The sequence below is a fragment of the Tursiops truncatus genome, chromosome 15 (genome assembly GCF_011762595.2).
Source record: "Tursiops truncatus isolate mTurTru1 chromosome 15, mTurTru1.mat.Y, whole genome shotgun sequence".
In the NCBI taxonomy this organism is placed as follows: domain Eukaryota; kingdom Metazoa; phylum Chordata; class Mammalia; order Artiodactyla; family Delphinidae; genus Tursiops; species Tursiops truncatus.
In genome coordinates, this window is record NC_047048.1 from 686,199 (window position 1) to 699,444 (window position 13,246).

The 13,246-nt window shown below is 54.6% G+C and overlaps 1 protein-coding gene across 6 annotated transcripts; it reads right to left on the reverse strand.

Moving 5' to 3' along the window:
• Positions 1 to 3,507: 3,507 nt before the first annotated feature.
• ZFAND2A (zinc finger AN1-type containing 2A) lies at positions 3,508 to 12,338 on the reverse strand. 6 transcript variants are annotated; one of them, XM_019940321.3, is made up of 8 exons: positions 12,065 to 12,338; positions 11,448 to 11,486; positions 10,771 to 10,869; positions 10,217 to 10,311; positions 8,407 to 8,596; positions 5,860 to 6,011; positions 5,096 to 5,179; positions 3,508 to 4,770 (listed from the first exon to the last, which is right to left on the reverse strand). In XM_019940321.3, exons 3-8 carry the CDS (start codon positions 10,823 to 10,825, stop codon positions 4,747 to 4,749), a joined length of 600 nt encoding a protein of 199 aa, XP_019795880.1. In that variant the 5' UTR covers positions 10,826 to 10,869; positions 11,448 to 11,486; positions 12,065 to 12,338; the 3' UTR covers positions 3,508 to 4,746. The 6 variants fall into 6 exon arrangements, with proteins under 6 accessions (XP_019795880.1, XP_019795881.1, XP_073647920.1 ...); XM_019940322.3 differs by having other exon boundaries at positions 11,448 to 11,497; XM_073791819.1 differs by having other exon boundaries at positions 11,448 to 11,537.
• Between the last annotated feature and the right edge of the window lie 908 nt (positions 12,339 to 13,246).

Here is a 13,246-nt window from a genome sequence, read left to right on the forward strand (position 1 = left end):
GAGGCCGCAGGGGCCCTCACGGCCCCCTTTCCAGGGCTGCCTTTGCTGTCCTATCACGTTGACTTTCCCTGTAAACTTGAGTATTGACTGGTCTAGTTCCAGAAAACAGCCTGTTGGTATTTTTATTGGGATCATCTTAGACTTAAAATTAATTTAGGCAAAACAGACACCTTATAAGGTTGACTCTTCCTAAGAACAAGGACTTTTTTCCCACTCATTTGTGTCTACTTTTGTGTCTTTCATGAGTGTCTTAAAGTTTTATCTCATCTAGGTCTTGCATATATCTTGTTTATTCCTAAGTATTTAATCTTTTTTCTGTTGTAAAGAAATGAAATTCTTTAGTTTATTTATTTTTGCTGTGTTGGGTCTTCGTTTCTGTGTGAGGGCTTTCTCTAGTTGTGGCAAGCGGGGGCCACTCTTCATCGCGGTGCACGGGCCTCTCACTATCGCGGCCTCTCGTTGCGGAGCACGGGCTCCAGACGCGCAGGCTCAGTAGTTGTGGCTCACGGGCCTAGTTGCTCCGCGGCATGTGGGATCCTCCCAGACCAGGGCTTGAACCCGTGTCCCCTGCATTAGCAGGCAGATTCTCAACCACTGCGCCACCAGGGAAGCCCCCTAAGTATTTAATCTTTATTGCCCTTGTAAATTGGATTTTCCTCTTCCATTCTATCTTTTTTTTAATAAATTTATTTTATTTTTATTTATTATTTTGGCTGCGTTGGGTCTCTGTTGTGGTGCGTGGGCTTCTCACTGCAGTGGCTTCTCTTGTTGCGGAGCAGGGCTCTAGGCGCACGGGCTTCAGTAGATGCGGCACGTGGGAACTTCCGGGACCAGGGCTTGAACTCGTGTCTCCTGCATTGGCAGGCGGATTCTCAACCACTGCGCCACCAGGGAAGCCCCCCATTCTATCTTCTGCTTATCATTTGCGGGAATGAAGGCTATCGGTTCCTGGGAAGCAGGCTGCCTGCCCGGCCCGTGTCTGTGGTGGGCAGTGCAGGTGGCACAGCTTAGGCGGACGTGAGGAAGCAGACACTCAGCTAACGGCAGCCAATCACCACCCAGCAAATGATTTACAACTGGGCACGGTGTATGCCAACGCCTGGCGGCTCTCCCTCTCCCTGGGGTCCCATAAGCTTCTCCTTGACCGTGACGGGCACAGTGACCTTGCTAATAGCTCTTTCTCCAGGCAATGTCTGCATAAATGTACAGTAGCTTCAGTTTAGTTCAGAACGACGAAGAACTCTCCAGAACGTGAAAGTAACCAGCTGCTCTGCCATCGGCATGGGATTTGAAAAAGACCATTTGTAAAGGTAATTTGTGTAGCATTTGTCGAAAGATCTTAGCTTTTAACGCATTCTAAGGACGGCTCGTCACGGAGATAGGGATGTGTGTGAATTCTACAAACGTGGGTTTTAGGGGAGCCCCCAGACGCCCTAACGACAGGGAGGGAGAAATCAAAGGAGAAGAAACTGAGGCAAACAGCAAACACGCTCTTCACACAACATTTAACCCCTCCTGCAGCACCGACGCTCTCCTCTCGGCTCTTCCAGGGCATCTACTCACCTCGTACAGCAAACTGATTGCTGTTCTTACAGCCTTTCAGTGAAATAAAGCAAACAAATGAACACTTATTTATGTTCATTTGCAAAGGTGAGTAAGTGTCCACGGTCCTCATTCTCAAGCTTAAAACTTGGAAAACTACGAACATTTCAGGAACTCGTTTCAGAACCTACCTTTCAGATTTGGTCATAGCATTACTGCCAAGAATGAATGGGGAAGCCGGATTAAAGATACATTTAAAAACACCCCCGATCACTTTTAACATGAATGACCTGCAAACACTGACTTGGGGCTGACGGGCTGATCGTGTCTGTCCTTCCCAGGATCCTGGGCCCAGTTTCCAGCAAGAACTAAGGTCCTACCTAGTCCACCAGCTCTCAGTTCTCGGGAGGCCCTCTAGTGACACCTTGTGGGCACTTCTGATACCGCAGCCACGCACCACCTCGGCCGGGGGACCAGTCACCGGACACTGGGCAGGCAGCCTGGCCTCTCGCCCTGCTCGGAACTGAGAGGCAGGACCGCAGCCTCGGCAGGGAGGGCGCGGCCGCACGTGGGTGAAGACCCCAGCCAGTGGGAGAAAACGCTCAGCTGCTCCCTGGCTCTCCCTCCCCACGAGCCAGACCCTCTCCAGAGACACGATGGACTCCCTGAAAAGGCCGACCTGACGCCCACTCGTCCAGTAGGGCAGTGGTGGGCCCACCGCCGGGCACCGAGGCCTAGACAGAGCCTGCACACCTGGAGAGCCCTGTGCCTCGGGGCACCTGTTAGAGTGCCTGTTAGCCTCGCCCCATCCCACCTGAGGCTGCCATTTGTAGGTGAAGAAACTACAGCCAATGCTACACAACATGCTCAAGGTCACTCAACAAGTGGCCGCACCACGACCTCATCATCCCACGTCTTGCAAACATTTCCACTGAAGCGGCCCAGCAGCTAAGGAAGTGAGCCCTTCCCGCCCGACGGGTGACCACAAACCACGCGACTTCCTGCCAAGCCTTCTCTCAAAAATGCATGCAAACTTGTGACACTCAAAGGAATTCTCTGAACTTTCTCATGTGAGCACTCTCTACGAAAATTTACTTGTGGCTTCCCGGTCCCTCGGCCACGCCCACTGACGCCCTTAAACTCCTCGAATGGGCAATTCTCAGAAAATGCTTAACTTTACTAATATAAGACGTACCCATTTAAAGCACGGCGACACCATGTTTTCATCCCACTAAGAAAAAACTAAGCCAATGAAACACCTGATGAGGGTGTGGGGAAACTGATGGAGAGGAAGCTGGCATGACTTTCTGGATGGCAACTTGGCACCTTCCACCAAACTCTGAAACACGTCCCCTCCCGCACAGCAAGGCCGTCCAGGAAACCCTCTCTGAGCAGCCGGGCAGAGGAGCGATGACTCGCCCAGGTCCTGGGAGACCACGCAGCAGCAGCAGCCGAAAGGATGCCCGTGACTGCTTTCCTGACCTTTCACCCTCTGCGCCACTTCAGTGTCTATTCACACAGGTCCTTAAGGAAAATACTAACTTCTCAGAAAACTCTTAAATACACTTAAATACTCCAATCACAGTTAAGAAACACGAGTGGACTCCTAAGTTGATAATTCCTGATAAAACGTGCACGTCTTTTGTCCTTTAGTTTGGATGATCAAGAATGGCGCTAAAAAGTATGACGTGAGCCCCGCCTTTTTTTTTTTTTTTTTTTTGTGGTACACGGGCCTCTCACTGCCGTGGCCTCTCCCGTTGCGGAGCACAGGCTCCGGACGCGCAGGCTTAGCGGCCATGGCTCACGGGCCCAGCCGCTCCGCGGCATGTGGGATCCTCCCGGACCGGGGCACGAACCCGCATCCCCCACATCGGCAGGCGGACTCTCAACCACTGCGCCACCAGGGAAGGCCCCGTCTACCTACTTTTAAAATTTCTAGTACCCACAATTAAAAAACAAAACAAAACCAGGTAAAACTCACTTTAATGTTTTATTTAATCCATCATATCCAAAATACTATTTCGACCTGTAAATATTTTTAACAATGAGATATTTCACTTTTTTTTTGGCATTGACTTCCAAACCCAGTGTCTCAATTTGGACATTAACCTCACTTGAGAAAGACCTGATCTGTACTTAGATTTTATAAAATTTACAGCTGAAAAACCAGATTCACATATTCATGTTCTTGACATACTCAACACGGCTTCCTAATGACTGAATGCAGGTGACAGCTCTGCGGCTACGCTGGACGCCGGCCCCACGTGCTCCCCAGCGGCCAGTGGCCGCTGCACTGGCCCTGGACCGCAGAAAGGGCTCCGTCCACGTAGTCCCCAGACCCACAGCGTCAGGAACTCCGCTGGGGTGGGGTGGGGGGCGGTGGCACTGCTCTACCAGGCCCCGCACGATTCTGGTGCACCTGGACAACCACGGGTCCAGATCTAACGCCACCAACAGGACAGAGTGTAGAAAGAGCTGGATAACCCGCCCGTGGGCTGGGAACTGAATACACCCCCCAACCACTATATATATATATATGTAGAACATTGTTACTGGAGTATGCCTGCTTTACAACGCTGTGTTAGCTGCCGCCACACAGCAAAGTGAATCAGCCGTGTGTACACATGTGTCCCCATGTCCCCTCCCTCTTGCACCTCGCTCCCACCCTCCCTATCCCACCCCTCTAGCTGGTCACAACCATTATATTTTGAGGCTATGAAACCAAACAAGGAAGAGAAACTGCTTGGATTTTTGTTAATCCGCAAGCAGTGGGATGTCTGGAGCGCATGGCTGGGTGCCCCTGGGGCTATGCCTGGGATGGCATTTCTCTTCATCCGGTTCCCTGAGGTCCCAGGAGATGACGGCGCTCCTGACAGGCCCCAAAGCCCTCGGTGTCACCCCAATGCTTGCAGTCAGAGGGTCACAGGCTGTTCTCTCAGTCAAACAGGAGCGGTGGGCTGGGGGCCACCTCTGGACAAGGACCCCTAACAGGGTAGGTGTAGTCCTGCCCCCGTGCCTGGGCTCAGATGCCACGTGAGGAAGACACAGTGAGATGCACTGTCGGTGCTTTAAGTGACAGAAGCCCCTGACCAGCTCAGCTCAGGGCAGAGCTGCTCGCGGCGGGAAGTAGGGAAGTGCTAGAGCATAAAAGTATCCACAAAGTGCAAATCATGGACGGAAAGAGGCCAGTTTGAACAGACACAGTCACATCAACGCTCTACTCTCCACCTGAAAGAGAAGAAAACAGCTATGTTCTTAGGTTTGTCTTGATTAACTAGAAGCGGGTGATCGTACAAAAGACATTCGCCAAACACAGTGCTTCAGAAACCAGCTACAAAGTGTTCCTCTCGTCACCCTGTGCTGGCGGGACCTGCGTGTGCACCCGGGGTTGACAAGGTCCAAGGCCGGGCGTGCGTCCCCCTCCATCCCATCCAGCTGTGACGGAGCGCGGAGCTCCAGGCGGCCAGTCATGAGCGCTGAGCACTCCCTGGCAGGACGGAGAACCGCCCCGCCCGACACGAGGGCAGCAACACCGCGCGCCCCCTACCAGTACCTGAAGCGCCGAGCCAGCCAGCCGCCCGGCCCCTCGCGTGAAGCCCCCGACGGCCCAGGTTCCGAGTCCCTTGCTGCCGAGCACCTGCGCGGAAGGGTCAGGTCAGAGCTCAGCCAACCCCTCACCGGTGCCGAGAGCCACGCATGCAGGGACGAGGTCACCCCCCAGCCCTGCTCGGGCACAGATACCACGAGAAACGGCCGAGTGGAAGTGACAGGTGACTCGGGCTTCCATTTCTACCCACGGAAGGTGGGGGCAGACCTTTCCACGGACCCGAGGAAGGTTCTCCCTGTAAATAACCAGTGAAGGGGCAGAACTGCCTCCATCAGAAGGTGGGGTGGAGTCCGACACCCAGGACCTATCTGGAGGGAGGGTCGCTGGAGGCTAGGGGGGGTGAGCTCAGTGCGCTGACCCCACAGACCAGTGTCCTCATGCGAAGGGGACGCTTGGACAGCACCGTGCACGGGGAGAACGCCACAGGAAGGTGAAAGGCCAGGGTGACGCGTCCACAAGCCAGAGAACCCCGAGCCTACGGGAAGCACCCTCGCGAGGGGGAGGCCCCGCGCGGTGAGCAGGCATTTCTGGCTCCAGAACTGCAGTCCCAGCAAACAACGACTAGAATCCGGCTTCGATTTGGAATCCGCTTTTAATTAAGATCATATTCACCCAAACCCCTACAGCGAATGGTCAACACCAAGAGCTGAGCGTGCAGCACGGGTCCAGGTTTCCCAACGCCATGCAGGCCGAGCCGGGCCTCTCCTCACCCCGCCGTGCTGGCAGCGGGGCGTCCGCGGGTGCAGCCGTGGTCCTGAGGGTGTCTGTGCTGAATGCAGAAGCTGCCGCGACACTCGGCGCAAGTCACCCGCAGCATCTCTTTCCGCCTGCAGCCCTCTTTTGAGCAGCGGTACGTGAAAAGCTGAGAAAGTACAAGTTGCTTCAATGTTCCAGCAGCCTCACCGAGCAATCATTCGACAAGCCCCGCCCCCCCATAAGACCATCGGCATTTAAACTAGAAACGGTCCTTAGCTAAACAGAATGAAGGCACCGGGGTTTCACTGAGATGTCTTTCTGTCAGGTAAACAAGGAAATACTAGTTTAGGAGACAGAAAAGTTTTAACAAGTGGTAAATACAAAAGCGGCATTTTAAGTTGGGGTCTCATGTGAGATGCTTGGGGGGGTACTCCAGGAAAAGAACAAGACGGGGGGCAGGGGACGGGGACACGGGAGGGAAGGAGGCCAGGCCCGAGGCGTGGCGCACAGCCCTAGGGGGAGCTGGTGCAGGCTGTGTCCCGTCAGGGGCAAGGGAGCTGGCACAGCCGTTAGTTACTGCGGGGTCTTTGCGGTGATATAAACTCCCGGGCACTTGCGACTCTGTGTGGGTGACGGTGTTAGGGAGGAGGGGTCCGGCAGCTGGGGGGCAGCCCTCTGGCCAAGAAGGGCGAGTGACCCGGGTGCGTGGAAACAGTGCAGGTGCCAGTGGAGCCCGGAAGACGAGGAGGGGCAGAGCGCGGTGGGGAAGTGAGGGTGGAGCCAGGAGGGAGGAGGGCCTGGTCACCGAAGCTTCCGGAAGGCTCGGAGGCATGGCAAACACGAGCAGCAGCAACGGGCTGGAGGAGACGGGCCAGGAAGGGGTCGGGGGTGGGGGGGGGCTCCAATCAGAGGGTCTGGGCTGGAAGCTCAGGGACAGACTTCACCCTCTCCTGTTCCAGGTTATTTGTCATAATTGCATTTGTTCTGTATTTAGTGTAACATACAGAAACCGTGAGGTAAGGTGGTCAGAAGCCAGTGCCCTGGAGATAAGCTCTAAAGGCCAAGACAGCAGGGGGCAGCGCAGCCCGCATCCTAGGGAAACCACCCAAATAAACCCGGAGGCCCCAGGGAGCGTGCAGTGCTGGGCTGGGCCTGGGGACGCGTGCAGGGCTCCGAGAGTCTCCAGTCCGAGGAGTGGACCAGCTGCCACGGGCCATGTCCAACCCGAGTCTCCTTAGACTGTAGTTGAGGATGGAGAAGTGACCACAGGTGGCGGCTCCGATTCCGCCTGAAGTTCTATAAAAGTGACCACAAAGAGATGTTCTGAAAAAGGATGGATGAACCCCAAAGGGCAAAAGATAAAAAGAAAACAGCCACAAGATTTTAATTTTTTTTTTTTTTTTTTTTTTTGCCTGTGCCACGCGGCATGCGGGATCTTAGTTCCCTGACCAGGGGATAGAGCCCCCTGCAGTGGACGTGCGGAGTCTTAACCACTGGACCGCCAGGGAAGCCCAAAACAGCCACAAGATTTTAGAAAAAGCACGTGGACGAGCAGTAACGGACTCAGCAGACATGAAAAAGCTGAACTATGAGCCGGCAGGGAGGGTCAAGAAGCAGCGTATGTGTGACACAGAATCCCCGAAGGCTCAGAAATCGACAGCAGCAGAGGCAGCGCGGGTAACGCGGGGCCCGGGAGGAGGCCGCGCGTCTGGGAGGACCCCCGCCCACACGGCAGAGCCGCCCTGTCCCCAGCGCGCGCGCGCGGTCAGCTGTGGACCTGGCGCGTGGGGACGACTGACCACGACGTAGGAAAGACCACCTGTACGTGGGTCACACAGAGAAGAGGGAACTTGAGGGGAAAAAGGAGGCCGGCCCGGGAGGTCCAGCCCCACAGAGCGGGAGTCCAGAGGAGACGGCGACAGGGTCAGCCAGGGGGAAGCTGCCACACCCGGGGACAAGGAGGACAGCCGGCCCCTTGCGGGAACTCCCTGAGCAGCAGCAGAAGCGGGAAAACCCCCGACGCCAGCGAACGCCCAGGCGAGCCGCAGCGAGGGCGCCGCAGCGAGGGTGCCGGAGCCCAGCGGCCGGCGCACCGCGGGGACCGGGCGTCACCCAGCACTACAGGGTGAACGAGACGAACGCGAGCTGGATTTCAATGCTCTGCTTCAGTACATGGTACCACGTATTTAAGGAGAGGCAGGTGGCCACTCCTTCCACCACAGCCGACTCCAAACGGACAGACGCGGGACTTCAGAACGAGCACCAAGACGACCAGAGCAGGAACGCCCATGTTTGATTTTACATCGCTGACATTTCCCAGGTGGAGCTTGGGAAAAACCACACACTAACAGAAGGATTCTAGAAAACCACATTAACTTTCCATCTTGGGAGGAATTCCTGTAACGAAAGCAAATCCTAACATAGGCCCTAATATTTAGGAAATATGCTCATACGACTGTAAAAACCCACGCTGTTCACAACCCAGGAAAACACCGATCAACGTTAGGGTTTTATTCTGTACAAAAACTATTAAAACTACTTAGCCTCGCTGGATAACTGACCTTCCTTCCTCTGAGGAGAAACCAGCCCCCAGAGGGCTGACACAGACTCTGTCCTCACCTTCTCTTTCTTCTTCCCGGGGTGGTGCTTACAAGCTCCATCCATGTGCTCACCGACCACCACGTCTGGGACCTCTCCCGTTTTTACTGGGATGGGGCTGTTACAAAGTGGGCACACTGGCACCTGAACATCCTAAAAATAACAAATACAAGATGATATTCCAGATTCAGACAATCAAACCTCACACACACACACAAAGGCACAGTGGTACAGCACATTGAAAAGCAAACAGAGTACAAGCACTGACATCTGCCCCCCACGAGAGGAGAGTGTGGTTGGCACAGGGGATCGGCAGCAAGGCATCCCTAGGGCTTGCAGACAGTTGCCTGAAGTGGAACCCAGGAGAACTGAAGAAACAGACTATTAACCACCCGCAGAAATGACCCTGAGACAGAGGTCAAGTGCAGCCCAGGAAGGCAGCTGGTGAACCGATCCAGAAGGACAGTCTCAGGGCGGCAGGGCTATCTGTCCAGCACCATGTAGTGAGCAGTGAAGCTGCCCAAACACCTCGAGGGTGGGGCTGCCAGGAAGAAACACCAGCCGTGAAGAGCCTCAGCTCCTTCGCCTGCCAACGGCCTCCCCGATGCTCCTTGTAGCTTCCGCCGCGGCCACGCAGGCAGACTAGCTCATCAGTCAAGGGCGCACGTGGCCAGGCTGAGCTCTCAGGCTCAGAACCACCACCAAGCCCAGCACTGGGGGGCTCTGGAGGGAACGCCCAGCATGGTTAAAATCCCTCTGGGCCAGGGCAGGAGCTGAGCTAATTTAGCTCAAGAACACTGAAGTGACATGTGGACGAGTAACAGGTAATCACAGAATCGCGATGCCAGCTGTCTGGGAACTGAGCTGGAAAGCCACCCAGGGGTGCTCCTGCAGCTGGCAAGTTGGCCAAGTTAAGAAATAAAGCATCATTCAGTCACCTCTAGGCAGACTCTCCCTATCCAGGGACACAGGAAGGTCAAGGCAACAGACCAGGTAGTTTGACCTGGTCATCGGTGCCGGGTGAACATGAGTCACCCTCCCCCGCCCCCATGAATCAGCAAAGGGCCAGACCCCAGCCGACACTGGTCAAAGGGTGTCGCACTGTCACCCGCACTTCTAACTGCCACCCTGGGGAAGCAGCAGAGTGCTGACTGAAGAGCTCACGAAAATGCTCCCTGAAGCACCCAAAACAAAGTGAGTTCAGGCTGGGACCACCTGAAAAGTCAGTAACCAATGTCTTAAACCTCTGGACTTAAGCAAGTCTGTTTCCTTGCAGCCACCCTCCAGCTTCCACCATGAACTGTCTGAATCACCCAGGGAGGATGCCAAGGCTGCAAAGTTGCCCAGACAAGCAAGCATTTACAATTCTGCCCAGACCAGAGCTCCCATCAAGCGCTGCGCTGCGTTTCTTGTGCCCCATGAAGACAGAGCTGTTTCTCCTTGTGTGTTGAATAAAAGGAACTAAGCGTTTTAACATGTAAAGTAAGCTCTGTAGGTTTAGGTACAACAATTTCATTCCAGGAAAATAATCTGTTGCTTTAGAGCTGTGCCGTCCAGAGCTTTCTGCAACGATGGAGAAGCTCCACAGCTGCTCTGTCCACACACGGCTCCCGGAAACCTGAAACGTGGCTGGCGTCGCTGAGAAACAGGACTTTTAGGATTTATTTAATTTTAATTAAGTTTTCTCTACATGTGGCTAGTGTCCACTATCTCGGGCAGCGCAGTTTTGGAGAGTGAGGATGAGAATCTTTAGAATGAAGTATGACCAATTACCTTCTTGAATGCAAAGGGACATTTATGTGCAGCACAGGTAAAGTGATCTTTACAGAAATCTTGTTTACATGCATCACATTCTAACGGAAGAAAATCTAAAAAAAAAAAGAACAAAAAACACACAAAAAACAGTAAAGTGTTTGAAAGACTAGAACAGAAGAATCATAGATCGTATTAAACAGGTATTTACCTTTGCTGAGTTCATATTATGCCTATCAAATACATCCTCGAGGTACCACATGAGAAAAAAATTAGGGGCCATGAATTTGACAATGCCAGCAACACTGCAGAACCGGCATAGCTATCCTTTCCAAAGAGACCCCACCTCACGGGGTACCACGTATTTAAGCAGAGCATTTAAATCCACTCCGTGCTGGCAGCCAGCCTTGTACCTAGCTGTACAGAACCAAAAACTCAGGCCAGCATCTCATTACTGAAAAGCCGGAAAGGCCAAGGCCCAGAGAACAACAGCTAATGAAGACAGTGGCCAGTTCTTCTCCCAGATAGATGACAAGACACCCATTTCCTGTTAACGTTCTCCTAGAAGTGCTTACCTAGCTGATTGCAGGTTTTTTCTGAACAATGCTTCCCCAAATCAGGGAACTCCATTATGAGAAAATGTCCAAAACACAGATGACAGAGTGAAATGTAACCTGCAAGAATTAGAAATAATTAGGAGGAAAGCAAGGATGGTCCGAATTTCAGTCACCAGGGTTAATATTGCACAGCTGATATAAGTAAACACGCAGGGAGCATCAAATGCCCAAGTCATCTGGGCTCCTGCAGGGGCCTAAGTGTCACAAATTCTTGTCTTTCAGCAAACAGAAAATGGGACTTTTACCGTAAGTAGAAAAGCTCCTTCAGAATCAAACCCCTTCGCAGACAGATTGTTTTTCAGTTCTTTTAATTCCTAGTTTATCAAGCTCAACCCGAATTTAAGTTTTCATTAATCCATATTTTGACCCATATTGACAGGGACGTCCCATATTCAACTACACAGCTACTAGGGAAAGTTACAGCCTCGGTGAACTTTAAATCGCAATTTCATCTACTGAATATACTTGACAAAAAAACTCCGTTACCAGGTGCTAAGTCACGTTACTTAACTACACTCGACTCAGTCCCCTGTTGCTGTCTTTAACTCCCTTATGCATTGAGCTTTACTCAGAATTTATTCCTTAATGACAATCAACCTGGAGTTGACCAGGGGAAGGGGAAGTCGTCAACTCACCAGTGGAAAACAGGTGGACAAACGGTGATGCCACTGCACCTGAGAGAAAACTGAAGTCCACGGCACGCCTCACAGGGGCCCCTCCGTGATCTGGCACCCACCAAACCTCTCAAAACTCTTGTCCCTCCCAGAATTCACGTCCCCGGGGCCTCTTCCGGACCTGCCCATCAGCTCTCCCGCTGCCGGGAGGCCTGGGATACTCCGGCCACAGCTGACACCCGCTCATGCCCTCAGGGCCCGGTTTAAAGCGTCACTCGGGGCCTTTCCTAACACCCTCACCTGGCCCCACCCAAATCGCGCTTCCTCTACTCTGTAATTCCTTTCCCAGGACCCGCTCGCTCGGCTTCCCACTGCAGCTTCGTTCCCTACTCTCGGCTCCGCGAAGCGCGGGGCCCAGGTCGGATCTGCCCATCCTGGATCAGCAACACCCAGCGGACGTTCGGGAATCAATCGATCGAGGACCGACGGGAAGCCGAACTCAACCCCGACGTGGTCGCGCTCTCGGCGCCGCAGCCGCGGTGTGAGAGCCCCGTTCTGCTAGGACACTGACGCCCTGCCAGTCCGAGGTTCGCGGCCCCGTCCGACCCCCGCCCGGCACCCCCAGGCCGACCCCGTACCTGGCCCTCGTCTGAGGCCTGCGCAGCCGCAGAGGGGAGCGGAAGGTGGCAGAGACCAAGAGCTGTCTCCCTGTCCGCGGTCAGCCGCGGGGGACAAGGCCAAAGGGACGAGGAAAACAGGATCCGAGCGACGGCCGAGGCCGGTCCGAGTCCGCGGGAGAGCCCAGCATCGCGCCGCCAGCACCTCCCGGCCATTTATTCGTAGCCGCCGGGTCAGAGAGCCACCGCCCGCCGGGCGTCCCCGGCGCGCCCCCGACGACGTCTCCGCCGAGCCGACCAATCGCGCCCTCCGCGGCCAGGCGTTCCCGGCGCGCCCCTAGACGTCACCGCTAGGCCGACCAATCGCGCCCTCCGCGGCCCCGTCGGCCCGCCCACTCCTCGCCTCTTCTCGAACTGTCCGGCGGCTTCTCGGGCTGAGGAGTCAGGGTGAGGCAGCTCTGCGCAGGCGCACTGGGCCGGCACCCGGAGCGGGGCGCTGAGTCAGGGCGGGCTGGGCCGGGGTGCGGGGGGAGGATACCCCGCGCTGGGCGCCACGGAGGCTGGGGGCGCGGGCGGCCGGTACCCGGCGCGAGGCTCCGCTGGAAGTGCGTCCAGCCGGCTCACGCACACAGGCACTGATTTTGCAGTTACAGATGAACTTTAGCGGGTGGGCAAGTTCACAGATGTGGAAACCACAGCCATGAAGTATCGACCGTGTGTGTGTACGTGTATGTGCGCATTTTCCTTACCCTTGTTCTGGACCACGTGAGAGCGTGGTGTGGACACGATGCCCCATCACCTCCCCCCCCGCCCCCAATACTCCCTACGTGACCACTCCAGCCACCCAGCACGGAAATCGGTGGTGACACTATGTTAAGATCCGACCCGCAGACCCCATTTAGGTTTCTGCCAACCGTGTCGTGGATGTCTCTTTCCTCTGTGCTCCAGGAGCCCGTCACCAGTTACCCGTTCAGTGTCTTCCTGTCCCCGACAGTTTTTTATTAAAGATCACAGACTTTCATTCATATAACGTGACCCTCAGGCAGTGTACATCCACGTTTCCTCAGGAGCAGACTCGGGTCATACTTTCTTGGTGGTTACATCACAGAAATGGTACTGCGCGCATCGCCGGCACAGGATTGCAACCGCTCCTAGCGTGGGTGACGTTAATCTTGACGACATCGTCATCCCGTTGTTTACTAC